This window comes from Lissotriton vulgaris, chromosome 6, assembly GCF_964263255.1.
Source record: "Lissotriton vulgaris chromosome 6, aLisVul1.2, whole genome shotgun sequence".
In the NCBI taxonomy this organism is placed as follows: domain Eukaryota; kingdom Metazoa; phylum Chordata; class Amphibia; order Caudata; family Salamandridae; genus Lissotriton; species Lissotriton vulgaris.
In genome coordinates, this window is record NC_141694.1 from 1,746,095,385 (window position 1) to 1,746,121,067 (window position 25,683).

General features: G+C 45.4%; 1 protein-coding gene across 3 annotated transcripts in view; it reads left to right on the top strand.

Moving 5' to 3' along the window:
- Positions 1-19,524: 19,524 nt before the first annotated feature.
- The window catches only part of GALNT14 (polypeptide N-acetylgalactosaminyltransferase 14), a 1,224,485-nt gene continuing 1,218,326 nt past the window's right edge, over positions 19,525-25,683 (top strand). For 2 of the 3 annotated variants that reach the window (XM_086927979.1, XM_086927981.1), the window contains exon 1: positions 19,685-20,052. In XM_086927979.1, the coding sequence (XP_086784105.1) occupies positions 19,906-20,052 (147 nt within the window). In that variant the 5' untranslated portion in view covers positions 19,685-19,905. Of the gene's footprint in view, positions 20,053-25,683 lie in introns of all 3 variants that reach the window. The other variant, XM_086927980.1, reaches the window with a different exon arrangement.

Below are 25,683 nucleotides of genomic sequence, written 5' to 3' on the forward strand. Positions count from 1 at the left end.
TTTTGTTTCTTTGGTCCGGAAAAGGAATGTAAGGAAAGTGAACTGTGTTTGTATATGTTGTCAACGCACTTACTACAAAATGTAAACACTTCATGTTATTGTGTCTACAAAAACTGAAGTCAACAGAGTTAAGTAGCAAGATTCTGCAGCTTATTTATTTGTAGAGGAACGCTTTGATTGTTCCACCCGACAAATTATATGTAAATACTGTTATAATATGTTACAGGATAAATAAATGCCATCTAGAACAGTACATAACATGTTGGAACTAGTTTCAATTCCACAAGGACCTCAAGATTTAAATGTTTAAGAATCAATTCTTATACAAAGTATACATCCATTACCATCTATAGTCCATATGGAGCTAAAGACAGGGAAATTACCTCCAACTGAGCTCCAAAAAGATCTTATAGGTAGAGCTGTGTACTTGCCATTAACATTTAACCAGACTATTGAAACTATAGGGGTGCACAGAGATTTTGAAGAACCTCTTATTATTGTAGTCAATGGTGTCCCTACCAAGCATACAAAATATGGCAAGAGTTATTGGATCCTAGTAAAAGTAAAAAAGCAACATTTCATCTGGTATAGAATAATATTTATTATAAAAGTGTAGATGTCCTTCAAGCTATAACACATATGGAGGATGATACATTACCATCAAGAGGTCAGATTGAAAAGGTGGATTGCTCCAGTTCAGAAGAAATGTATAAACACTATAGTATCCATTGTCTGCATTGTAAAGAGATTATTGGTGATGCTATAGATCTCTTTCAAATGAAAAAAGCATAAGGAGCTACCTTTAGTTGTGGGAGAAAGATTTAGAAGCTCGCTGTTTTCCACATTTCCCACTGGAGTAGTTGGTAGGTATGATGACCAGCCTGTACAAATACCAGCAGCCTAGTACAGATCAACTAGACTATACAACTAGACTAAATTCAGAAGACCCTATAGTTCGCTATTGTACTCCCCACATGTGCCATTTATTATTTGAGAGCAACTTGTCTTTTGAAGTAAACCACATTCTCAAGGCAGCAGTTAATCTGCTAAATCTCTCAACAAGGAAATTTGTTGATAAAATTCAAGGAAAAGATCAAAACCTGTAATACAACATGATTAATTTGATGGCGTGTCAATGTGGCACCAAGGAGTATTGGTATCATTGTAATGGTGAATTGAAATGCGTGCTGAGAAATCTAGGAGCACCTACTTGGTTTCGAACACTCAGATGAACTCACTATGCGTGGGATGACCTGCTTGAATTCTTGCAAGAAGCAAACTCAAATATAAAAGACATCAATCTGAAGACAGCAGGAGAACTTTGCTCGTTGGGCCCTCCAAATGTTCGTAGATTTTTAAACCCGAGGTTTCAACCCATGATGTCTTTCTTCTGCAACAAAACTAATCCTCCTCTTTGTAAATTAACTGATTTATTTTGTTGTAAAGAGTACCAAGCTAGAGATGCTCCATATATTCACATGCTTTTATGGGTAAAAGATGCAACACAATTTGTAGCACACAGTGATGACTCTTTCTTGTGTTTCCTAAAACAGTATGTGACAGCACTATCCCAAAAGACAATGGTGACAAGAGCTTGGGACGAGTTCTTTGGTTTAAAATTTATAGATGTGGGAAGTTCTGTCATCAAAAATACAGATGCATAGGGAAATGTTCCGATTTTTGTCTGCAATCAGACATACACTGACACACAAATCACTGAAAAATACATACAACCTCAGAAGAACAGAGGCTTCCAAGTATATACGTGACTACAACCCTGTGATTCTGAAGATGTGGAATGCAAATATTGGATTTACAATTTATTGAAGACAACTATATTGCTGTTGCTTGCTGCATCACTTTATATATAACTAAAACAGAGAGGACAGAGATGAAAGGGATGTGGGAAGATTTCTGCAGAAAAGAGTCTTACAAAACAATGTGGAGTGGTGTGGCTCACTGGTTAGAGGCGGCAGACCTGGAGACAGAGGTTGGCCCGGGACCAGGGTTCGAATCCCAATGCGGCAGGGTCTTGGGCCATGGTCAGCGGACTCGATAATTCTCGCCTCGGTGCCCACTCCAACCATGGGTCCCACTCAGCAACTCTTGGTAATAGCTTGCTTAATCTCTAGTAATGGCCCCATCAGCGCCGGGGATGCTTGTCTTCACCTTGGAGATGCCCAGGAGGGACCATCTCACAGGGAAAGCCAGGATGGGTTCCCCAGCGGTATACAGCGCCGGGACGCCCCTTTGCTGGGGCAGCTGTGCGCTTTACAAGTATACGACATTTAACATTTGTTACAGTCTTAACTTGAAAATGCTTTCCCTCCGAGAAATAGAATCCTATGAGTGCTCGGATGGGTTGAGCTTGGCTAATTTGTTTTCAAAGTCAAGGGGAATTGTACGGGTAAGTCTAGGCAATGCAAACAGTTGAAATAGAGTATTAAAGTCTTTTCCAAAAATAGCAGAATTTGATCCAGAAAGTAGAGACATTCTGAAATCTAATATGTTGGATACATGCTACCCAATATGAAGTCCATATCTTCAAAACATGTGTCTTTATGAAGTACTTCAACACTATACATATAGAAGTAATTTAACTAAAAACATAGAAAAAGGTAATTATGCAGCACGTGGATGTGATGGTTGCTTGTTGAGACACAACAAAGGGAATCGAATTAACCATAGAACGCTTAGATGTCAAACTCCATAGAAAAGAGAGTTTTTCTACTTGGCACTTTTGCATTTGTTCGAGTCCTGGCATGCTGAATCAATTTTACGTGGACACTATGAATGTTATGAAGAACCTTTCAATGCTGTGAAAGTCAGTATTGAGTGTCCAGTTTTTTAAATCTACTTGCAAATATAGAAAGATGATATTCAACAGGAAGAATCTATTGCTGCTGTGATAGCCAAGGAGAGTTCACAAAGCACCCAGAGTCCTGGACCTCTGACTCACGATCCTCTGGGAGAACCAATAAATTAAAATGAAGCAGCTACAGCTATGAATGAGGTAGAGAATACAATGTAGCAAGCAATGAGGAAACTGTTGTTTTCTAACTGAACGATGAACAGAAAGAAATTTACAAAGAAGTTAAAAATATAATAGAGCATGGATTTCTCCAAAAGAAGAAACAATGTGAATGTTCTTCATACAAAACCAATATTACATTAGTGATCATCCTGGCACTGGAAAAAGCGTTATAATTATAAATGTGTAGTAACAGCACCAACAGGATTTGCTGCACATAACATTGAAGAATTACCATATATCGACTCCTAACGCTACCTTATGAACATGACAATAAACTGGAATAATGGAAAGGGGCGACCACTCGGTCCCCCCGAACGTATGGTAGGGGGCCCGGATCTCCCCGGGAAACCATTTTGGGCGGGGGGGCGTGTCTCGGCTGGTATGCCCGAAGCGGCGTAGCCGGGGCGCGCCTTTTCCCGCCCAAGAGGGGTTGTCCTAGACACCTACACCGTTGGCCACGCCCCGTAGGCGTACCAGAGGAGGGTACACGCCCTCCCGAAGAGGAATAAAAGGAGCAACAACTCAAAGAAGCATCCTCTTGTTCCAGTGCTTGGAAGCTTCACTCTCTCGTTGCACGTGAGCCCTCGACGGAACAAGGAGCAATTTTGAGAACTTGTAATTTTTGTGTTTCTGTTTCAGGAGCCTTCTCTTCTTCGGACCTCTGGATCCAGGACCTCGTTGGGCGCTACGCAGCAAGGTCGAATATCCGACGACGATGCCTGGCAAGAAGGCCGGAAAGAAGGCAGGGATGGAACAGATGCTCTGCATGCTGATGAAAGAGATGACGAGCATGAAAAAACAGATGGCGGCAATGAGCAATACGGGCAAACCGAAGAAGGTCATCGGACCAGCATTGCCGGGAGTAGTCCCCGCAGGGAGAGGTAAAAGGGCCAGGAATAGGGCGGCAGGGGGGGGGCCCCGGCTCCCGAGTCACCCCCGGCAAGCCCGGTTAGTCCAGTCGAAGCCCTGGTACCGATCCCGGATGCAGGCCAACCGATTACGGTTGTAGTTGCGCCCACCAGTGAGGAGGACATGCCTCCGGAGTTGGCCGCCCAGTTGGCCGCGTGGCTTGGGAAGAATACCGAGGGTGGGACGGCACCCGGAGACACAGCCAATGAGGCTAAGTTGCTAATGAAGCAGTTGCGGCAATCGCGAGATGCTGCGAAGGCGAATCTCCCTCTTGTCCCCTCACAGATTCCCTCGGAAGGACCAACGGCTGGCGGTGAAAAATCAGCGGGACCAGCTAAGGAGTCTGGTAAGCAGCCACTGCCAATGGCAGGTGGGGGGTCTTTGCCCTCAAGGAGGGAAAAAGTAGTTCAGCATATTCCACTGGCCACGAAGGAAATGATTTGGGCTGATAAATATGTAAATATGTTTTCACTTCTGACTGACCATCACGAGATTGAGTATGTTAAGGCTCAGAAGGATTTGTGGCATCCGAGTCTGTGGCGCGCAAAAATGGCGGGCTTCAGGGTGGATGAGACGATCTCTAATTGGGCCAAGGCCTTTGGGATGTTTACAGCTATTATGGGGGAACATAGGCCTGAGATTTTAAGTGAATTGGCCTGTTATCAGACACGCATAATGGATTTCTATGAGACATATGAGGGCGATCAATGGAGGGGTTATGATAGTAAGTTTCGTAAGGCCAAGGAGCACGATTCGTCTCTGACGTGGGACTGTCTCGACTCCGTATCTTGGCAGAAGCAGCTCTTGCCGGGCACGACGAAGTCGTCCTCGCTCGGCGAGTATGGGTCGGCGCCTTCCCGCCATCTATCGGCGGCGCCCTTTCGAGCAAACCCCGCTGGTGATCACCAACCCAGGAGTGGTGGGAATGGGGGTAAGAGAGGGGTTTGTTGGAATTTTAACAGAGGCAAGTTTACAAGGCCACAGGGCACATGTAAGTTCAGGCATGAGTGTGCAGGATGCGGACACTCTTCACACCCTGAGAGTTCGTGCAGAGCCAAGAATGGGGATACCGGGGGTAGAGGAGGTGCCAAACAGGTCTAATATCGGCCGAGGGGAACCACTACCTACCCCCGTAGATATCATGGCAATGATCCCCTGGCTAAACGAATACCCTGATCATGTCTCCGCTGGGGTGTTACGGGACGGCTTTTCGTATGGTTTCCGCATCCCGGCGGGGGATTTTTGGGGGGAATCTCTGTGTAGAAATCAACTGTCTGTTCAGCAGCACCCGGGGGTTGTAGAAAGCAAGATTGCGAAGGAGGTTGCCCGGGGCAGGGTCGCCGGCCCATATAGGCACCCGCCGGTTCCTAATTTCATTTGTTTACCGTTGGGAGTAGTCCCCAAGAAGGACCAAGGTGAGTTTAGGTTAATCCATAACTTGTCGGCTCCTAGGGGTCTTTCGGTAAACGATGCGATTGATCCAGGAGTCTGTTCGGTGCAGTACGCATCCTTTGATGAGGCCGTCGCCATGTTGAATCGCCTGGGGCCCGGAGCGCTGATGGCTAAATCGGATATTGAATCAGCATTCCGGTTGCTCCCGGTACACCCTCAGGATCAGCGTCTGTTAGGTTTTGTGTTTCAAGGACGCTATTACATGGATAGATGTATGCCAATGGGTTGCTCCATCTCTTGTGCTTATTTTGAGAAATTCAGTTGTTTTCTGCAATGGGCGTTCACCGGAGCTACGGGCTATACACAGGTGATACACTACCTAGATGATTTTTTGTTCTTGAGGCCAGCCGGTGACACGAAATGTGCACAGGCTTTAATGGAATTTTGCAATCTCATGAAACGGTTTGGCGTGCCATTGGCACCAGGTAAAACGGTGGGGCCATCCACTTCACTCGAGTTTCTTGGAATTGAGCTCGATTCAGTAGAGGGATGCTTTTGTTTGCCCAGGGACAAAGTAATGAAATTCAGGGCCTCGCTAGAATTGTGCATTAGCAAGGAAAAGGTAACTCTCCAGCAGTTGCAACAAGCGGTGGGCCAGCTTAACTTTGCCCTCAGAGTGATACCAATGGCCCGCCCCTTTTCCCGCTCTATTTCACAAGCCATGGTCGGTCTCAAGGAAGGACACCACCGCACGAGACTGTCGGCAGAGGTTTGCAAGGATATGCACATATGGTTGGCATTTCTGGCGGATTTCAACGGTCGAGTGGTATGGAGCAAACCACCAGCATCCTCGGACGAGCTGGGTTTGTGGACCGACTCGGCAGGGAGCGTGGGATTTGGCGCCATCTTTGGTAATCGATGGTCGGCGCAAACATGGCCGACGTGGTGGCACACCAGTGGGTTAACAGGTAACATTGGGTTTCTTGAATTGTTCCCCATTTTGGTGGCCCTAAAGGCATGGCCGGACAAGTTCCGTGATCGCTCAGTGGTGTTTTGGTCTGATAACATGACCGTGGTTGAATGCATAAATAACCAGGCAGCACGCTGCAAGTGGATTTTGAGATTGTTAAAGGAAATTGTACTTCTTTGCATGAGACTGAACGTTCAGTTTAGGGCAAGGCATGTGCCGGGTGTACTGAACAAGGCGGCTGATGCACTCTCTCGTTCCCACATGCAGGCCTTCAGGGGTTATCTACCTTCTGCGGATCTAGTGGCGGCACCATTTCCCGAAGCTCTCTGGTCGCTCGGTGCCCCGGATTACAGGACCTCGTGGGAGCCAGCTTAGCCCCCAGGACAAGGAGGGCGTACGAAGGAGCGTTTCGTTCCTATTGCGCATTTTTGGGTCCAGCAGAAGGGGATAAATGGGGGCAGGAGGAGTATCTACTGAAGTTCTTAGTAGCACTCCACAAGGCAGGCCGATCAGCAGCGACGGCCAATAGACACAGGGCCGCCATTGCATTCATGGCGCAGGCGTATGGTATCAAGGACCCTACATCGTCCTTTTTGGTAAAGAAGGCACTGCGAGGGTGGCAACGCCTCGAGGGTCGTAGGGTAGACGAGAGGCACCCGATTGGGTTTGAAAGATTGTCCCTGTTGATGTCGGTGCTCCCCGCGACATGTTCCTCCCAGTCCGAAGCAGTGCTATTCCGGGCCGCTTTTGCATTAGTATTCCATGGGGCTATGCGGGTGAGCGAGCTGGTGGCAAAAAATAAGAAGGATGTGGGGGGAGGTCTGTGTCGGGAGCACGTCCAGATCAAGGGTGATTCAATGGTAATCACAATCGCCAAGTCGAAAACGATCAAGGTGCGATGGGGGACAGTGTTGTCGTCCAGCGCATGCGAGGGTCCCCCATGTGCCCGGTGCAGTGCGTTGAGGAATATCTGGCACAGAGGGCGGCAGCATGGGGGGGGAAGCTTGCTGAGACACACCGACGCCACCCCACTGACAAGGTTTCAGTTTCAGCGGGTGTTGACTTTGGCAATCGCGGCAGTGGGCTTGGACCCGAGCGATTTTGGGACCCATTCCTTCAGGATAGGGGCTGCTACAGAGGCTACAGCCAGGGGTCAGAGTGTTGAAATGGTGAAACACTTGGGGCGATGGTCCTCGAATTGTTATAAAAGGTATGTGCGGTTGCACATGTTGTGAAGCTAATGTCATGCACTCACGCTTCTTGTCTTTTGTTTGGTTTACAGTTTCGCGAGCTTGCGGGGCGGACTGTGCAGTTGACCCGACACCTGGGGACCAGCGGTCAAAGAACACCGGCTGAGGAGAGAGTGGTGTGGGTCGTGGGCCACTCATACGTGAGGCGTGCCGCGGACGTATTCAAGGCAGGTGACATGATTCACGCAGCTGGGGAATACGGGTACAGGGTGACCTTCCACGGAAGGGGCGGGCTCTGTATTGACCAGTTTCAAGGTTTTGTCGAGGGACTGTTAGGGCGGACAAGGTCACCGCCGTCTATAATCATAGTGCATTTGGGAGGCAATGATTTGGTGGCGCTCGGTCGGCAAGTACTCCTCGAGCGCGTTCTATCTACTGTTAGCTGGTTGGCAAAGAGGGTTCCGGGGTGCACGATAGCATGGTCACACATGATTCCAAGGAAGGTGTGGCGGGGGGCCCTCTCTGTGTCAGCTTTGAATCATTCAGTAAAGAAAGTCAATAACAAGCTGGGTAGATTGTTTCGTTCAGGACAGTTGCACTGTATTCCGCATGGATGTATTCGGGGGGATAACATGTACCTAGAAGATGGGGTTAATTTGTCCCGGGAGGGGAATGTCTTACTCATAGGAGACTTCATAGCTTGGTTAAGGGGTTTGTGTAATCATGACCTTTAGTAGGAGTGTGGGGGGTCCGGATAGCCGGTCAACTATCCGGCCTGTGGCGGTAAGGTCATGATCGGTGACCAGTAATTTCAAGATCCCTAGAGGAGGGGCGCCACCCATTATGGATGGGAGCGCCCGGGGGAGGTGGCCATGAGCCCCTCACATGGGGAGGCGGCACCCACTAAGTATGGGGTCGCCGAAGGGAAGGCGGTCATAGGCCCCTCCCAGGGGAGGAGGCGGCTCGATGCCCCTCCTAGGAATTTCCCGGGGCCAGGACATCCGGAACGGCGGATGTGATGAACAGTGTGGGGTTAGAGGGGGGTCCACGCTACCTTCTAGACACCTCACACGAGTCCTCGGACAACCATTAAGATGGTGTCAAGTTAAGTAAGGGGCCCCCGCTAAGACAAGGGAAATTGGAAGTTGGCACAGAGGTACAGTCCTCTGTGCGCCCGCCCCTCACACGTGAGGGGGGAGTTCTGGTAGTAGGGATCTGACACCGGTTACGACCTTGCCGTTGGCCCGTAATGTTAGGATGTACAATTTTTATTTAGAAAGTATGCATTTGCAGGATGTTTAGACTCGGCTAGGAGAACCTTTGTATTAGAGATTTGTTAAGGTTAGCCAATAAACATCGTAATGTATAAATGAAAAATTGTACATGATATGAAACTGTTATTTTAATGTTTTAATTTTGTTTCATATTTTAATAAATATGGCCGGGAGGGTAACTCCCTCCCGCCTTCCAAAAGTTCAGAACTGCATCCGTCTTCCCATCCTTGGGGATTGTGTTGGGAGGGGGTGAGAGGCATCCCGGCCATATGGAAAGGGGCGACCACTCGGTCCCCCCGAACGTATGGTAGGGGGCCCGGATCCCCCCGGGAAACCATTGTGGGCGGGGGGGGGCGTGTCTCGACTGGTATGCCCGAAGCGGCATAGCCGGGGCGCGCCTTTTCCCGCCCAAGAGGGGTTGTCCTAGACACCTACACCATTGGCCACGCCCCGTAGGCGTACCAGAGGAGGGTACACGCCCTCCCGAAGAGGAATAAAAGGAGCAACAACTCAAAGAAGCATCCTCTTGTTCCGGTGCTTGGAAGCTGCACCCTCTCATTGCACGTGAGCCCTCGACGGAACAAGGAGCAATTTTGACCCACCCAGAAGCCCCTTATGGCAACGATTAGTATTGCAATTAAGTTGATTTGCGGTGATAATATCTCTTTTTTCCAGGGTTTTTTATGTGTAATAAAGTTTTCAATGTTTGAATTGCAATAAAATGATTTGCTTCATAGCATGTTTTCTCACTCAAATTGAGCGGAGTATCACAGTCTAATTTAAAAATGTGTTACATGTGTAGATAAAAGGTTTATATTGCAATGTCCAGTTTAACCGCTTTTCCGCTCTTCATTAGGTTCAAAACGTCATATTTATTTTGGTCGGGCGGTAAGGTCATGATCGGTGAGCAGTAATTTCAAGATCCCTAGAGGAGGGGCGCCACCCATTATGGATGGGAGCGCCCGGGGGGAGGTGGCCATGAGCCCCTCACACGGGGAGGCGGCACCCACTAAGTATGGGGTCGCCGAAGGGAAGGCGGTCATAGGCCCCTCCCAGGGGAGGAGGCGGCTCGATGCCCCTCCTAGGAATTTCCCGGGGCCAGGATATCCGCGACGGCGGATGTGATGAACAGTGTGGGGTGAGAGGGGGGTCCACGCTACCTTCTAGACACCTCACACGAGTCCTCGGACGACCATTAAGATGGCGTCGAGTTAAGTAAGGGGCCCCCGCTAAGACAAGGGAAATTGGAAGTTGGCACAGAGGTACAGTCCTCTGTGCGCCCGCCCCTCACACGTGAGGGGGGAGTTCTGGTAGTAGGGAGCTGACACCGGTTACGACCTTGCCGTTGGCCCGTAATGTTAGGATGTACAATTTTTATGTAGAAAGTATGCATTTGCAGGATGTTTAGACTCGGCTAGGAGAACCTTTGTATTAGAGATTTGTTAAGGTTAGCCAATAAACATCGTAATGTATAAATGAAAAATTGTACATGATATGAAACTTTTATTTTAATGTTTTAATTTTGTTTCATATTTTAATAAATACAGCCGGGAGGGTAACTCCCTCCCGCCTTCCAAAAGTTCAGAACTGCATCCGTCTTCCCATCCTTGGGGATTGTGTTGGGAGGGGGTGAGAGGCATCCCGGCCATACAGAAACTAGCTGGCGATGCTTGTCATGAGGTATCAAGAGTATTGGAAAAACTGAAGCTTCTAATCACTGATGAAGTGAGCATGGTATTGAACGTAATGCTTGTCTTCATATACTGGAGTGCAGCAGATATTAATAACAAACTATGATGTATTCTTTGGAGGAAAGCATTTATTTGAGTTTGGTGATCTACTGCAAATTACTTCGTTTTACAACTTGTTTTCAAAACACTTTTTCATATTGAAACAAGAAATTCTTTGGGGAGTACTGACAATGTAAATATTTAGTAAAACTTTGAATACAAGTAACTAGTGAAAAATATCTGTCAAGCATCTGATGTGGAATATTGAGCTATACTGAAGGACGAATTACTGACAGAATATCAAAGGTCAAAATATCGACCTACAGAGATATTGCAGCAAGAATATAGAAGTCTTGAATATCGACATCCTATCTACATTATGGTAAGTACAAAAATATCGAGAGAAAAAATATCGATGTCAAAAATATCATTGTTAAAAATATAGTTTTTATTTTCAATAACAAAATATTCTAAAATAAAGCAAATAATACATATAATTAAAATAAACATAGTTAAACATATTTTACATTTTTTAAACATTATAAGTAATAGATATATATAATTTAGAAATACAATAAACATATACATATAATATATAATATATATACTTACTCATTAATATGTTTTAATAACTTATACATTGTTTAGAAAAGTTTTATACATTATGAATGCATCTATACACATAAAACAATAATATAAATACAAATGTATTAAATAGATGTAACAAATTCAAAAAATTGAAAGTATTTTTAATCTTTTTAAAATTAATTATATACTACATTAGCTAAAATAATGCAAAAATGTTAGATAGGGGAGGGAATAAAATTACTATTCCAACTTCAAACAGTGCAACAGTAGGGGAAATGTTGTATAGCGTAGGGGTTAAAATTACTATTCCCACTCCAGGGAGTGCAACAGTAGGGAAAATGTTGCATAGCATGGGGTTAAAAATTATTATTCTCACTCCAGGGAGTGCAACAGTAGGGAAAGTGTTGGATAGCTTAGGGGTAAAAATTACTATTCGAACTCCTGTGAGTGCAACAGTAAGGAAAGTGTTGGATAGCGTAGGGGTTAAAATGACTATTCCCACTCCAGAGAGTGCAACAGTAGGGAAAGTGCTGAATAGCTTAGGGGTAAAAATTAATATTCCCACTCCAGCGAGTGCAACAGTAGGAAAAGTGTTAGATAGCGTACCGGTTAAAATTACTATTCCCACTCCAGTGAATGCAACAGTAGGGAAAGTGTTGGATAGTGTTGGGGTATAAATTACTATTCCCGCTCCAAGGAGTGCAACAGTAGGGAAAGTGTTTGATAGCGTAGTGGTTAAAACGACTATTCCCACTAAAATGAGTGCAACAGTAGGGAATGTGCTGGGTAGCGTAGGGGTAAAAATTACTATTCCAACTCCAGTGAGTGTAACAGTGTGGAAAATGTAGGATAGCTTAGGGGTTAAAATAACATGCTAATGAATTAAATATTTTTGTAAAATAAATAACATATTAATAATTAATTATCAAAAGAATATTATTAAATACCTATAAAGTTAAATTAACATTTACTTAAATAACATTAAAATACTTCCAACACTATTTCCCCCAAACACACAACATGCTACATATAAAAAAACACAATTAATTTAATTATCAATGAATCAACTAATAAAAAATATTTCGCAAATAAAAATTAATTAACAATAAATGAATAATCAATACCAATAAATAAAAACATATTAATTAATTAATTTAATGTAACTACTTTCACCTATTCACTTACAAACCCACAACCCACTACACATAATAAAATCACGTAATTAATTTAATCAATTAAAAGAAATTCATTACCAATTAATAATTAACAATAAATTAATTTACAATAACAATACATAGAAAATACATAATACATTTATTATAATTAATATAATTATAAATTAACCAATAAATAAAAAAATGTATTACCAATTAGTACTTAATTAACAATAAATTAATAATCAATAACAATAAATAAAAACATATTAAGTTTTTAATTAGCATTTCATTACTTCCCACCCTATTCCCCTATAAACCCACAACCCGCTCTGATACTAAAACGCAAAATTTACTTTAAAAAAATTACTCATTTCTAAACATTTAATACATATATTTAAAAATAATGAAAATACATTAAAAAAATGTTAAACATACATATAAAATACATACTAAAATACATAACACAAAATAAATTTGATATTATTGACAACGATATTTTTGCCAACGATATTACTTACTTCGACATTAAAAAAACTGCTTTACTTACCGTAAGCTCGATATTCTGGTCAGCGATATTCTTGACTTCGATATTCTTTCCCTACGATATTAAAAACTCGATATTAAGGTAAATCGATATTTAAAAATCGATATTTTGACTGCTCTGACAAGAAAGGAGAAACCTGCTTTGGAAAGTCGAATTATCGAGAAACTATTTGTATATAATATTACAGCAGTAGAACTACTGTACAATTTCATTGAAGAAAAGAGATCTATAGTTTGGGTCATGCCTACAGTTCAAGAGCGCTCCAACTTTAATGAACAATTACTAAAACTGGGGATAGAAGATATTTTGGAAATTATAGCTATTGATGAAATGGAACATCAGGGAGTCTCAATAGTACTCACATAAAAACTAAAAGCAAAATTGGATTATTTGGAGAAGTCTTCATCCAGGACTGTAGGATTAGAAACGTGTTTATGCTTGAGCAAAAACTGTTTTGCAATTAAATTTAAATGTTGAGGAAGGGTTAGTAACTAGTGCAATGTGTAAAATTATTGATTTCATTAATTTTCCAAATAGAGATGAGGTTGAATACTTGGCCATAAACTTTTATCAGATTGATGGTGTCAAACAGATTGGACAATGCGTTATTCGTTTTTTGCTAGTGAAAGACTTAAATGCGCAGCTCCAGCCGTTCCCAATTTCTCTAGCATATGTTGTTACTATCCATAAATCACAAGGTTTAAGTGTATAAGCAGCTTTTGTTAATACTGGCAGTACTGTGCTTAAAGAGGGAATGTCATATGTAGCATTGTCAGGAGTTAGAACATTGTTTTAGTTTGTTTTGACTGCTTTTGATGATAAGAAAGTTAGTGCTGAAGCAAGCTGTGCAAGAGAGTACAATCGGTTAGAAGTGTATACGCTTCTCATTTATGCCAATACCCTATTTATGAGTGACGGATAATTTGTCAGAAGCTAAAGATTACAAAAGAGTGTATGGATGCTCAAGAAAAGAAAGGCCACAAGGACAATTTACAAGGTATTAAGAAAAGAAAACTGTAAAATGACAGAGATATTGTAGGTTACCAGTTAGAAAACAGTTCAGGTGTCAACTGCTATGCAAATGTTGTTCTGAATGTACTGTTTTATTTACCATATCTAGTAAATCAAATTCAACAAAAGCCAGATAAGAGATTGTGTTCTGCACTGTATCATTTGCTCCAACGTTTACTGACTGACAGAACTGTAATAAATTCTGCTTCGGGTATTCTAGATCTTTTATATATATGTTGCGGATCACTAATATTTACTCTCAACACACAACAAGACACACAAGAATTTATTATGGTCATGTTTAGAGTTTTAGAACAAGAAGATGTAAATACTGATGATTTATTAGGACTGAGTTGCAAATGGAACCATGATCGTGAAGATTGTGATTGTTCATTTACCACTCAAATAAATTGTGGGCGTTTTCTCTATTTAACATTACCAGATTCCAAAACTATGGGGTCTATTAGGATGGCGGCCATCTGTCTGCGATCAAAACCCGGAAAACCGCTGGTCCGATTAGCATCGAGGTCATGACCGCAGCATTGTGATTTACTGCCCGCCACTTTTTCGCCGGTTGCAGTCTGCCCGCTTGCGTGGCGGGCGGAGCTGAACCGCTACAATTGTGGCGGATCAGGGCCAAGCACCGCGGGCGCGATTATGATGCCAGCGGTAGCCAGCCTTTCCCCTGCGGTGGAACCACCATCGAAGGCATGCAGAGAATGTCTCCGGGGGCCCACTGTGGGCCCCAATAAGTTGGGGGTGTGTGTGGGTGAACTGGGGGGTGGCAGGCACTGTGCAGTGCCTGCCATGCAGTGCAGGTAGTTGCAGGACATGCTCCTTTTAACATTGCAGCAGTTCTGCTGGCAGCAGTGACCGCCGCAATGTTAATCACCAGAATCCGACCGCCGTGGTCAGATTTCGACTGCAGAGAATCCTAATAGGACTGGGGGTTATGCCGCGGTCCTTGCAGGCAGTCTTCTACCGCTACCATGGCAGTCGGGAGGTTTTCTGCCCACCATCCTAATAGTCCCCTATGTGTTTTGACAATTTGTTGAAAAAGGCTATCCAAAATATGACCTGCCTGAACTGCAGATCAGAAGTTAGGTCTGTGTTGATTCTAGTAACAAGTGGAAAATACCTAATCGTAATGCTACAATGATGCAGAGCAGATGGTTCTAAATTGGAAACTCAAACTTACAAACTTCAAAGCTGGAAAAATATCAATTTTAGAAAGAACTTTTACTACTTTGACTGTCATCTTTCACGAAGGAATACAACTTCTGGACACTACACTCTCTATTTAAAGAGCGAAACTGGATGAAAGGAAAGCAATGAAATCAACATTATATTCAAATCAAAACTTCCTTTCAAACTCTTATCTTTTCTTTCTTCAACCAAAGTTCCAAGGAGAAATTCTGGATAAAAAAGTGGTGTACAGATTTTTTTCTACGTGGGTCATCAGTGTTTTAGACAATATGTGGCCTATTGGGGGTAATGTCTTTAAAAAGTTATTAAAATTCAAGAGTCCTTTTATCTTCCAGAAAGGAGTTTATTTAACATTTTAATACTACACTCTCTACTGAAGTTCAGAAACTGGATGGACGCATTTCAATTATAGCAACATTAAGTTGAAACCAAAAACTGCCTTCGAAACTAAAAAATAGTCTTCTTTTTTTTTTCAACCCAACTTCCACGTACTATTTGTGAAAAACAATGTGTGTATGGGCTTTTGTCTATATGGATCATCAGCAGTTTACACATCATTTGGCCTACCAGAGGATCTCCAAAAGTAAAGAGTGGTTAACATTTATTTGAAGTATTATAATATAATATATAATAATTTTGATTTTTCACAGCCTGCTGGGCAGACAATATGGAATTTTATTAAGGACACAGAGGCAAATATTATGCACATCTCCTTTATTGCCACAGCTCAGCATCAACAATGGAAGAACACAGAACTTCAATGAACATTCCAATGAGATATAAAGTCCCTCCATGACCAGCCATCTTCTTTCTTTGTTGCTGCTGCTCAGAAAGATAAGTACTGCCTTTACAAGCTTAGAGCTTTTCATTACTTGTTTTATCTAGTATGTTGTTTGACTAATGTAAATATTACTTATATATATGACTGATGTCTCTTAACCTTGTACGCTTTTCTTAATGTCTTTTAAAATCTGTACCAATCTTTTTGCGCTACCCTTAGGGATATCACTTCTTACTTTTTAGGATAGTGACTCCTAATATCCCTTCCCAACACTCCTTTCCCCTCTCTCCGATTTTACTTTAGACAGGATTAGGCTAACAAGAATTCATAACCCTTTAACGCTACGCGCGCCTTTCAAAGAATAACTGTACCGGCTCAGATACACGTGCACACCAGCGTGTCCTCTCACTCTTCCTGTTATTCCCACAAGCGGTCTCTCCCCCATTAATCGGGCGCACTGATCATTCCTGCAGCAACCACCCTGCTCCTGGAGCCGGGAAATCCGCACAGATCAACTCTCCCGACTCGGCCCCCTCGTCGTGATCGCACGCGCCAATGAGGGCCGACTTCTAACTTAAAGGAAAACTTCCTAGCAGGCAACACACACGTTTCCACGTGCGAGTGTAGTATGCTTGTAGTTAGTTTATTGTACCTTTTCCTAGTTATCTCCCTTGCTGCTCAGCCAGTGTGAGTGAGCTTGGAATGTTGGTATGTGCGATGTGTGAATGGAATGCTGGTATGCCTTTGTGTGGAGTGGCAGTTGGAGTGGATGGGCTGAGCGGCAAGGAAGCTGTTCCTGGTGGGGCTCTCCCTTTGGGCTTACTTATCAATGATACTTATGCTTGATACTTACATCCATCTAAGATAGTATCAATAAAGCACTCATCTTTAAAGGACATATGTAGCCCATTGGTATTATTACAGTGAGCCTGCCATTTAAACTCTTTGGGCTCAAATCATTTCCTAAAATGATACCGATATTTTGACAGCTTGGGACACGAACAGCTGTCAATTCCAAACACGAGCCCAGGGCCAACGTCTGGGCATACCTGGCGCACTTAGGGCGAGAAAGCAAAAGACACACAATTGATGGACGGAATGCAGAACAAATCAAAACATTCACCCCCAGGGTGGTGCAGGGTAGGCTCCCACCATCACCACCAGCAGCACAGGGGAATCCCTATGCCGGGGATTCCCTCTGAAGTGATGTGCATCTCAGCGCTGCAAAGCCCCCAGCACTCCCTGTCCTGGGGATAAGAAATGTAGGGCTCACAAGGTGCAAAGTCCAAAATGCAGAGGGGCAGAGCTGGGCACAGGCAGGCCAGCATGTAGGGACTCCCAGGAAGCTGCAGCTGGGTCCCACTGCGGTTCCTCCTTGCCCAGCAGTCCTTCGTCCCTCCAAAACAGGTACAAGTAAGTACAAGGAAGCACAACAATTGGGGACACAGCCCCAGTACTTATACAGCATTTCTCTTTTGTCTGCCCTTGGCACAGTCTTGGGGAACAAGCCTGAACTGGTTCCGGTGGGTTTGGAGCACCCTGTCTACAGGGCTCCTCTTCCCCATTGTCAGGTGGGGGCTCAGTCATCAGACCACCAGAGGGGTGCGGAGCCAGCATTCACCCGGGCAGGCACAGACCTATTCAGGGTCAGGGGACTACTCCTCCCACTACTCCAAATGCAGATCTCCCATTCAGCCTAGCGCTGACTTACCCTGCCCTCCCTGGAGCCACACATACCTCACCAGCTCCTATCACGCCAGAGCCAGACATGCAATCCACATCAGTCAGGCAGACACATAGCACACAGAAATGCCCACTTCTAAAAGTGCCATTTCTAAAATAATGATAATAAATATGTGCACACCATTGTGCAGCATTTATTATTCCTATTGCAACCATACCAAACTTGACCATGCTGCTCCTCTCATATCAGGAATTACCACTGAAGCACTTATCAGGGAATCCTCAATGCATTCCTATGGGAGGGCAGCCTCACAGCAGTAAGAAACCAAAATGGCTGTTTGTCACTACCAGGACATGTCACATACTTAAAGTACATGTCCTACCTTTTACCTACAATGCACCCTGCCCATAGGCCGAGCAAGGGTCTACCCTAGGGGTGACTGACATGTAGTAAAAGGGGGGTCACAGACGTGACACACACTTTAGTTACCATGTCACATTGGCTGAAATACTGCACGCACAGGCCCTGCGATGGCAGAGGCCTGAGACAGGTTTGAAAGGCTACTTCGGTGGGTGGCGCAACGAGCGCTGCAAGCCCAACAGTAGCATTTAATTTACCGGCCCGGGTATCTGAGATACCACTTTACAAGGGACTGACAGGTAAATTCAATATGCCAAAACAGGTGTAGGCCAATCTTACCATGTTTACCATAGAGAGCACCCGCACTTTACACTGAACAGCAGTGCTAAAGTGTCCAGCGTCCTAAAACCACTAACACCATGTCAGAAAAAAGGCTAGGAGGAAGGCAAAACGTTCAGGGATGACCCTGCAAAAAAAGGCCAAGTACAAGACTGGGGAACAGGGTTCGAGTCTCGGCAACAACGCTCAACATCCTGTGATTCTGGGAAAAATCACTTTTTCTCCCTGTGCCTAACAAAAAAATGAATGTGTCCTTGTGTAAGGCAACTAGTGCTCATGTAAAGGACTCTGATACCTTCCGGTCAAGTTCGTGCAATATAAAACTCTGGGGGAAAAAATCCTTTAAAAGGCAGTAGATTGATGACTTTTGCCTGTTGGCATGCCACAAAGTTTCTTTGCTAGCTCTCACAACAGGTTGCCTCACCCTGCTTGAGCTGTAGCCTCTTTGACCAACCCTAAAACAAGTACTTTTAGTGTGAAAGGCTTGGAATCCGGAAACTCACAAACAGGGCAAAACTTGAATACTCCATGTGAAGCGTAAGACACATGGGGGCCTCTCACAGAGGCCTGTTGGAGTCTGTAAAGTAGTATTCCATGTGGCACTCTTAATATGCATGCATTTGAGAAAAGGGCCCAAAACATCTAAAATGGGAATATTCATATACAGTTATGACAAAAAGAAAGGACTATGCCCTCTTTGGACTTTTACGACTAGGGGCTGAACATCGCAGGGTGATCCATCCAGATGTGTAACAGTACCCAAGAGAGTAGTTTTGCAAGATCACTTCCCCTAATAATAAAGGATTTTTGTGAATCAGCTCCAATCAGTTCCTCAATCATCTGAAGTATTGAATCAACTGGTGCTTTTAAATGCGGAAATTGGGACTAAATATGGGCCGTGAATAGAGTTGCTTCAAGAGGGCTGCTGCCTCGAGATCATTTAGACAATGAATGCTCAAGAACCTACTGCCCAGTGCTAGGCAGTTTTTGCAAAGTATCTGTGGCATCCATGCCCAAAGATGTGATGAAGCACCCTACAAGTTTCTTTCAATGCCCGCTAAAGGAGAAGCGCAGAGAAGCAAGGCGAGGAATGACGACCAAACTAACTAACCAGAGCTGACCAAAGGTCGGGATGCAACTCACTGAAGAAAGAAAGCAGACAGCCCGCCGCCCTCCCACCCAGCCTGGAAGTGAGAGCACTAGTAGTACTAGGGAGCATGTGATATTCTGGGAGAGCCCCGCACAGGCTCGGTCACGTGACCGTGCACTCCTCGGCCGCTGCCAGCGATGCCGGTGCCCAGGTGTGGGCAGTGCAGGAGCAGCCCGGGCAGGACAGGTGCACGCGCAGCCTCCTCGCGCCGCTCTTTTGCAGAAGGGCTGCCAGGCGGCAGGGGGTGCTAAGCGTTTCCAAACGAACGGGAAGCCGCTGGAAATCCAGCCGGTGACGGTAATCGGACTGGAAAGGGATCTAAGCGCGCCTGCCGCCTTCCTGCGGGGGGTCGGAGTCCGCTCCTCGGTGGGAGCCGAGACTCAACCAGAGCTAGGGACCAGTGGACGGAGAGCGCCCAGTCCTTCTCCAGAGTGCTGAACCCCGAGACAGCTGCTCTCGCCCGGCTTCATCGCTCCTCGGCTGCTGCAGGACGCACCAGCATGGACCGGGACCCACGGACCGAGACCCCTGCCCTCTCCTAGCCCCGCACCCCGATGCGCCTCCGGGGACCCCTGCCGGCGCTTGGATGAGCGCGGAGCTTGTCATGAAGCGGATGGCGCGCAGGGTGGCTTTGTTTCTCTTCGGGGTACTCTGGATCGCAGCGCTCATCTTCTTCTGGGGGAGTAAGCGGAAGCCGGGGCCAGCGGCGCAGCCGGAGGGACAGGTGTCCAAGGTAAGCCGTCTCCGCCCCGGGTGCGCTGCGCTCTGTAGACGAGCTGTGCGTGCGTGCGGGCGCGCCGGGAGCCGCTTCTTTACAGCGCGTCGGAGGATTTGCATTATTAGCCGCCCGGAGAAGGGGAATTAGCGGCCGGGCAGGGAAACTAGCAAAGTGCCAGAGATAATCTGACTGCGGAATAAATACAACCACGGGATGGCATTTACTGTGAGTAGAAGAAAGTCACCCATTCTTGCTCTTCAGCGCGAGCGCACCTCGCAATAACGGACTCTTAAAATGGGGCTTTAGGACAGGGGGCAGGTGGTTCTTTCACCTGCTGGTTGAAAGAAACAGAGGGCGGTTTCTATGTTTCTGGCTGACTGCCCATAAAACAATCACCCACATCAATAAAGATGACATGTACACACCGCCATTCATGGCTAATTAAACCAGCCTCTTACTTCCATTAGCTCATGAAGCCATTAAAAGTCTATTAATTAACGCGCGCGCGGCTTAGGTGGGTGTGAGGTTCGCAGTATCCAATGTGAGCTCCGTGCTCGCGGCTCGGACCCCCGGGGGCTGCCCCCAGAGGCACGGTCTGAACTAGTCTGGGGGGCCGTAGCTCGAGCGTCCTGCGCGCTGCAGACTTGCACAGCACTCCGTGCCGCTGATAGCCGAAAACTTAGGGAGCGGGGCGGGCTGTTCCAAACAGCGGGGCACCACTACTGCGATGGAATGGCCGTATAACTCTTAACTACCGACACAAAGCGTGACTAAGAGAGCTTAAAATTGCCGTAGCAGGTTGGACTCCTGTGCGCTTCTAAAGCAAAATAAATAAATAAATGCACACAAGCATTGTTGCTGCGCGAAGTGTACGTATGTCGTTTTATAAACTCTTGCTGTGCGTACGTATGTTGTTTTATAAACTCTTGATGCACGTCCGTACGCGTGTTGTTTTATAAAGTCTTGTTGCACGTACGTATGTCGTTTTATAAACTTGCTGCATTTACGTATGTTGTTCTGTAAACCCTTCGCGGCACGCGAGGCATCTTTGCATCTTCCAGAGCTCTCGGGGGACGCTGGTCACGGGCACCTGCAGCAGGATGTGCTCACCTGTGAGTGCCTCGCGCGCCTCATCGGGAAGCGCCTGAGGCGGACCCCGAGGCACTGTCAGGCGGCCCGGACCCAGGCAGGGACTTGAGATAACAAGGAACAGTACACGTTCAATTGGAGTTGATTACTCGCCCTACAATATTTTTGCTGTTGCAGTTTTATATTGCGCAAACCGGGTGCAAGGGCATTGCAGCACTTCACAAGAGAAGCAGGTAATGTATGTTATGCATTCTTAGGCGAGGGGAGATTAAGAAGCCTGATCTATTGATTGGCGGGCAGCCTGTACCCATCAGGGTGGCAGAGGTCTCTCCTCTGCCACAGTGGCGGGGCGGCACCCACAGTATTCAGAGATCTCTGCAGGCGCCTGTGAAGGCACTGAAAGTTTGATGCGCTGTCGCTGGCCAAATATTTTTGTTTTCCAGAAATAAAGTTTCATACTGTAAATAGGGCTGATAGTCTACTATATCTGCAGGGCGGTCCCCAACTCTGCTGTCAGAGTAGGGTTTTTGATAGCGGAATCTGGGGGAGGCGGGGGGGGGGGGCATGGGTACACCATCGTCAGAAATATGATGGTCCGCCTGAGTGAAAATAGAGCTTGAAGACCGATGTGGTGTACCCTGCCTGCCAAACTCGAAATCTTTCGCCCTAAAGGTATTTGGCCAGGATCACAGGATGCTGAGCCAAGGCTGGGATTTAATTCTAGTTCCTCAGTTCTAAAGTCTGCAGTTCTAGCCACTAGGCCACATCTCTTCCTGTGTGAACTGAGAGAGAGAGTGTACAATGAACCGAGGGACAACTAATAGTTGTTAACTACAAGCAGCGAGTTGGCTGTTGGGAAGCAAGCTCTTGCACCCAACCTACTCACCCACTAACCTAGGTGGGCACGTTTCATACCCTTGGGCACTCTTTCACTGAACTTGGAATGCAAGCAAAGAACTGCAATTGACAGTATTTTAAGACTTCTGGCTGCCAGGCTGCCAAGGGCACCCTTGAGATGTGCAAGACAGAGAATATAGTTTTTTTTTTTTAAACCAGGAGTACTTTGTATCCTGGTACTTGAAGCTCCACCTTTCACACAATGTTATAGTGGAAAAATCCCAGCATATCACATTCTATTAGTTAAAAAGCCAGGAGGGGCAGCAGGTGCCACACTTGGCGCGGCCCACCTGGCAGAGATAGAGCCAATCCTAGCATTCTTTAGAGGATAGTGTACAAGATACAACTGTGCACTGTTAACACACCCAGCAGAATCCTGTTTATTCTTAATGTGTGCACCGTGAAAACTGGAATTATGCCAATGTGTTGAACTCAGCTGATATCATTGACCAAGTTAGTCAGTTATGAGTTACCACCCAGGCGGAGAGAGATGTCCCATTGCGTGTTCTAGCCTCGCCTTCCCTATATGGCCCTGAAAGCAGGATATTGGCCTCTGAGATGCATGGTTGCAGGGTGATGACCTCTGTATTCCATCCCAACGCATGTTGTAAGGGGAGGGCACTGTAAGGTGCCCAATAAGCACACCTGTTGTTTGAAAATGCATCGGCCCGCTGTAGGTTTTATGAACCTTACTTCTCAGAGGCACTTAAAGGCCCAAGGTGACCATGTACCGAAGCACCTTTGAAGCTGCCTATTCTCACTGCGATTCTAAAATGTCATCAGACCCACTGCAGATGGGATCATAAATGTGAAATTGCTTTGCTGTAGGCTTTTTATGAGATACAAATTCAGTCGTGTTTATTACAGAAAGCATCTGCATGTCTCAATTAGACTAACTCACGTTTACACATATTTAAAATGTCCCACTATTAGTATAATGCACAGATGTGCTTACTTAATCTTCCTGCAATGGTTTAATTTCCCATTGCACCCTTTCCCCCCATTGCCACCTCCTGGTAATCGTGAAATGGCTAATGCACCTTGTAGAAGTGCTCTGGCGATGGCTTGTATTCTGGCTCTGCCTTTCTTCACACTGTCTGGCGTGCTTCCTGCTTCCATTCATTAGTTTTCCAATTACCTCTGTAAGGAGCTGTGAGGGGGCACTAGCTGCCATGGTGTTTGTTTGTCATTAGAAGGCAATTAGTGAGGGCTTGCTAGATGAGCAAATCGTGAAATGTTAATTAGGAATGTCTACATCCAACATCGAAACTTCGAAATCGCCTGTAAGTTAGTGATGTAGAGAATGGCCATATCTTTTATGAGAGCACAGTCATGGTACACCTGTCGGCATGCTTTGCCTTCTTAACCCCTTCCAGGCTCATGACGAGCTGGGCTCGTCATGAAGTAGCCTCCTACCAGGCTGATGACGAGCCCAGCTCGTCAGTGAAAGCATTGAACTGGAAACACATGGAAGTATTGAAGAATGCCTTGATGTGTACGAATATTGGTACCTCAAGAGTATGTGAAGCATTTATATGTATGTGAAGTTGTGCTACAGGGGTATGTGAGCTAGTACTCTTTTAGTTCTACTCCATATGGACATCATTTAGGAGTTGCCATTGGGACTTGCCCCTGGCGACCCCTGGGACTGTCCTTGTCACCTCCTGGCCTCAGAGGTGGCAAATGCAGTGCCGACTGCAGAATGCAAACATTGTTTTGACGGGCACTGTTTACTTACTACACCAGTTGCTGGGAGCCGGACAATAACCCTTATTTTCTGTAAAATAAATTCATTCATTAGTGCAAAGCACACTCTTATAATAAAATGAAAAATGAAAAACTCTAAAAACAAATCTTTATAAACAACTTGTTGCTATGTTAAATGCTGAACAATATTATTGATTACAATTTTCCCAGCTGTGCTTCTTATTCTTGACAGTGAGTTACAACAAGGTGTCGAAAAAATGAAAATGTGCTAACAATAAGAAACAAAGGGGCTCGTTATGATGGCATAACGACCGCCGAGCCGGCGGTGGTGATCGTTACGCCATCATAACGAGAAATATCCCCCACCATATTATGATGGTGGTGGACATCACGGCGGACGCAAAGTCCTTCCGCCGGTCGGTAATCGTTACGATTGCTGGCCGGGTGGAGGTGGGCCAGTAATACGGTGTCGGTGCCTAGCAGGCACCGCCAGCCATATTATGATGTGGGTGGTTTACAGGCTTTTCCATGGTGGCGCAGCCGCCAAAGAAGGTCTGGCGGTGTTTAGCTTTGGGGGCCCGTTGTGGTCCCCCGGAGTAGTGGGGGATGGTGGGGTGCACTTGGGGTACCCCCCTGCAGTTCCTTGCACCATGTGGCGGGCACCGCATGGAGCCTGCCGCATGGTGCAGGGAAATGCTGTGCATGACGTTTTACTATTGCGTACAGTGCTGCCGCCAGCAGCACCGTCCGCAATTGTTAAAGTCCAGAATGCGTCAACCAGTATGGCGGGCGCATCGTAATTGGGCCGATGGGACAGCCGCACGTCTGGCGTTCGGTCCCATCACCGTTATGAATGAGCCCTAAAGTAAGGTAATAGCACAGTTCACATTAAAATTGTGGGCGTTGATTCGTACAATAGTAGTAAAACTGCACTCTTATATTTAAACCTACACCAGAGTGTAGTTTTACGGCTTTTTTAAAATTCTTTAATACTGACTTAGATCGGCATGGAAAGCGGCACTTTGCTCAAGTTTTAATGCAGATTCTATTGAAAATCACAATATTTATAAGATTGGAATCCATTCCCCTTTTGCATGGCAGGGATCTCCACATAGGGGGAATGCATTCCCCTTTGCATATGAACTTTTATGGTTTATTTTTTCCAGTGCGAACCCTTGGAAGGGATTGACACCAGCACTTGACAGGAGTAAAAATGTGACCCTTTTTACTTTGAAACATCCAGGATCGACATCCGTCGCATCCACTAAGTAGGATTTATGGCTGCAGAGAATTCCATATTTGTGGAGGAAATCTCTGCACCCATAAAAGGGTGTATGTCTCTCAGGAATCTATTGGTGGATTCCTGGCAGGCTTAAGTTAGGTAAGTTCACTTGCAAACATGTGTTTACAAATGAATTGACTTTTGTGACTTGGCCATGGTCAGCATAAATTAAGTTAGGCAAACTAAAATACTTAAATTTTTTAAAATCTCTATTTTATCCATCCCTATCAACACATTTATCATGATACTCTAGTAAATACCAAGGCTTCTATAACAAGTAGCTCGGAAGCTACTGGTAGCTCTCCAGCTACCTAGAAGTAGGTCTCTGTCTACAGACCATTTTATAAAAGCAGGAGGTTTTCCATGGTTGAATCAATATGTCTATACCAAAATTGAAAAGTGTGTATTTGAGATGAAAATTTGTGTATTTATAGAACTCATATTCTGACGTTTGAAGAAAAATGGTTGAATTTCCATAATTTTTTTTCAAGCTGATATTTGAGTCATAAATCGGGACGTCTGGCAATTCTGTCTGGTTTGTCGGTGTTGGTGCCGGGGACTCGATGTCCCAGAATCCTGAGGACCCTGTGGCCAGTTTCCCCATGCCATGCGCTGAGAAACGCCCTCCTTGTATTTGTACCCATCAGACCCCAGAGGAGACTGGGCTGGGC